The sequence below is a fragment of the Humulus lupulus genome, chromosome 9 (assembly GCF_963169125.1).
Source record: "Humulus lupulus chromosome 9, drHumLupu1.1, whole genome shotgun sequence".
Classification (NCBI taxonomy): domain Eukaryota; kingdom Viridiplantae; phylum Streptophyta; class Magnoliopsida; order Rosales; family Cannabaceae; genus Humulus; species Humulus lupulus.
Window position 1 is genome coordinate 84,863,569 of NC_084801.1, and position 3,751 is coordinate 84,867,319.

Genomic DNA, 3,751 nt, shown 5'->3' on the forward strand with positions numbered 1-3,751 from the left:
GATAAGAGTTTTATTAATAGATTTTGATATAGACAAAGATGTATGGCCAAGGCGACAATGCCATTGGTCCATTTCAGTACATGAATGAATATCAAAATCAGATTATACAGATTGTACCCAACATCTATCTTGTTCAAAGAAGAATAGCTTGTCAATTTTCTTAGCAATCCCAATCTTGGAAGTCCGGGTGGGTGCCTGAATAAAGCATTCAGAAGATGTAAAAGTTAGAGAGTTAGGATTATTTTGTAAAAAAGCGTTAATTGAAAACAGATTGTATTTAAACTCATGTATGAATAAAACATCAGTCAAAGTGATATCATGATTAAGTCTAATCGAGCCTGAATGAGTAATGCGAATGGTATGCCCATTCGACAAAGAAACTAAGTTAGCAATAGGAAATTGATCAAACTTATTAAAATACTGAAGTGAGTGACACACATGGTGAGTTGCCCCACTATCCACAATCCATAAAATAGAGTGGAAGTCAACAGGATTACCAGAAATTTGAGAGGCAATCTGCTGAGTATCACCACTTGAAGACGTGTTGAGAAGTTGCTGACTTAGTAGAGTGATGAGTTGTTGACTGAGTTCAGTTTGAGAAAACAGAGGTTGTTTTCCCAAGAGAGGGGCAGCACCAGGGGAAGCTGAAGTTTGATGAACCGAAGGGTTGGATGCTTCCTCTTGACGTCGTTTGTCACCATACCCATGAGGAAAACCGTGAAGGAAGAAGCATTTTTCCACAAAGTGGTCGGGCTTGAGACTGTGAGAGCATGAGGGTCTCGGCTTCTTCGATCTTGACAGAGGAGGCTTGGCGGAGTGATTAGGGACAGCAACAGCAGCAATGAGAGAGGTCGGGTTACCAAGGCAGCATTGACGCTCTTCTTGAACTATCATAGAGAACACCTGGACAGAGGAGGAAGGGGATCATAGAGCAGAATCTGAGCCCTTATAGGATTATAAGAGTCATTGAGGCCAATGAGGAATTGAAGAATCTGATCTCTAGTGTAATACCCAAGGAGTCTCTCAATAACTCCACACGTATAACCACACGAACATGGAACTATAGGCTGAAACTCTTTGAGCTCATCCCACAGAGCCTTTAGCCGAGTGAAGTAGGTGTTGACGTCCGAATCTCCCTGTTTGATGCTGTGCACCGAAGTTTGAAGTTGAAAAATTCTAGGTCCATTTCCTTGATTGAACCGCTCATGAAGATCATGCCACATATATCTTGCTGAATCTTGAAACATAATAATGGCAGCAATTTCTTGAGAGACAGATTGTAATAACCAAGCCATGACTATGTTGTTACATTGCACCCAAGAATTAAAGTTCGGATCAGATGGAGGAGGTCGGGACAGAGAGCCATCAATGAACGGGGTTTTGTTCTTGGCAGCAATGGAGATGGAGACAGCTCTTTTCCAAGATTGAAAGTTTTCTTGACGTGTTAAGAGTTTTGGGACAATGAGAAAATTAGGGTTGTCTCTAGTTCCCAAATGATACATACGATCAAGTTGGGAAGGGTGACATTGATTTGAAGTAGAAATAATATGGACACCCCTATCACCATGGACGCCGGCAATAGTGGCATTGAAGCTCGAGTTGATGGCCGGTGAAGAGAGAGAATGGTAGATGGGGGTCGAGGATGAGTGTAGCGGCTGACCAACTCCTTTAGGTGGGAGAGAAGAAGATGCCATACCATGAGGAGTGGCTGCCGACTGGGGAAGAGGAAGAGGAACATGAGCAGTCGTCGGAGCTGGAGACGAGGGCAGCGGAGGTGCAGCTGGAAAGGGCGCCGACAAGCTTCTGGTCTGGGGTCCTCTTGAGCGAGCCATCAGAGAAGGCGAAGAAGAAACGAAAGAGATCTTGAGAGAAGGTTAGGATTTTTTTTAATTTCTTGAAAGTGGGTTTTAGAAAGAAGTGTATTTCTATGGTACCATGTTAGGGTATTCGGTCCAAGACCCAAGAGACAAAATAAGCCAACATATTTTCATTAACCAAAAGACTTACGGAATACAATAGAAGGGCAGAATATAAAGGTCCAACAGTCTCCAAGAGGTTACAACCAATCCAAAAACTAAAAATAACCACTACTGAATATTGTTATTATTCTAATACTATCTAGCTCTTTTACGCCCTTTTTTTTTTGTCTTTATGCCAATGTTTCGCAAGAAGAGAAGGGAGAAAAAAAATATAGAAAAAAAATAAGAGAAAAATAAATTCATGTGTTGAAAATTAACTGTAAATGCAAATTTAATATGAAAAATATAAGAGTAAAGCAATACTTTTATAATGCATAATTTTCATACATATATTTATATATGATATTTATACTTCTCTCTACTCTATCTTTAAATATACATTACTTTATTTATTTTACATCACATTTTTACATTAGGCTATACATTAGTTTTTCTGTATTTTCTTTTTGATCATTTAAATATTATACTTTTAATAATTAAAAATAAGAAAAACAAAATAGTATAAAATAAGAAAGAAAAATAATAAAAAAACTAAATAGTAGAGAAATAAAGAATGAAAAACGAATAAAAAATATAATTTTTTTTAAGTATTACTAAAAACTAGAAAAGTGTCGCAACATGTGTCTTTTAGAAAATGTGATCATATAAAATAGCTTATGTATTTACCTCATCTCATGAATAGTTGCTTTTGGATTGTTTTAGACTTTTTTTAGCTATTTTAGCTAATTAGTTATTTTACCTTGTCTACTATGAGTGCTCTAACTTGGTTGTCGATTTTCTCACTAGGATTTTGGAGTTTCGCTGGAATGCATGGTATTTCAATAGTAGTGTTTTTCTTTTCTTTTCTACCATTCCTAGAGTTAGTGGGCACTTTGAGTATAATATGCTAAAAAAGCACAAAAACAAGAAACTAAAAGAACATATGCGAAAAGCACAAATGCTCTCTCCCTCCATATTTTTAAAATATTCTCACACGAAAAGAAAGTTCTGTTGATATGCTTCCTTTTTTTTTTTTAATTCGTGCTAAAAATTATTGGGTTGGAAACTAGAAAAATTATTAGCATAATTTATCCCCAGTAAATGATTCTCTAGAAAATATCTATTGATAAATGACCACTAGAAAATATATTTAATAAAACCTAAAAGGAACAAACAAAATACCTCCATTATATTTCGTAAATAAAAAAATTTAAAAATATATTAAGAAACTTTAATGTTAAAGCTTTACGAACACGCTTGGAGTATATGGATTTCTCTATTCATTTCCAAAAAAATATATTTTGATATACGTGTTAGAATTAGAATTTTAGATTTATTTCAAAATTTTCACAAAATACCTAATTAGCAAATGGTCGAATATTGTTGGACGTCTTTTTCAATAGGGTTCTTACTCAATAATGATAGTAATGACCTTCTTGGTAATAGGGATGCCGAAAATATCATCATAATATATATATAAATTTAGGATAATTTTTTTTTTATAGAGGCTTCACTTTAAGTCCTATCGGTAAGATTCTCAGTGTTTCTCGACCCGTGAACAGTTTTCGGTGCAACTTTTTTTTATAACCGTATATATTGTACCTATTTAGAGCATCCTACAAATTTTCAGAAAATTTCGAATAATTTACAGTACCAAAAACTAGATTAAAAAATCTTGTTTTCCACGCGCATAAAAAAAATTAGTCACGCATGCAACAACATGTTTGAACCTAGTTTTCGGTATTGTAAACTATTCGGAATTTTGTGAAAATTTGCAGGATGCTCTAAATAAC

General features: G+C 35.2%; 1 protein-coding gene across 1 annotated transcript; it reads right to left on the reverse strand.

Annotated features, from left to right (window-relative positions):
* Window positions 1-890: 890 nt before the first annotated feature.
* Window positions 891-1,832, reverse strand: LOC133799845 (uncharacterized). The gene has a single exon (XM_062237837.1). The coding sequence runs from the start codon at window positions 1,830-1,832 to the stop codon at window positions 891-893; it is 942 nt and encodes a 313-aa protein (XP_062093821.1).
* Window positions 1,833-3,751: the final 1,919 nt, after the last annotated feature.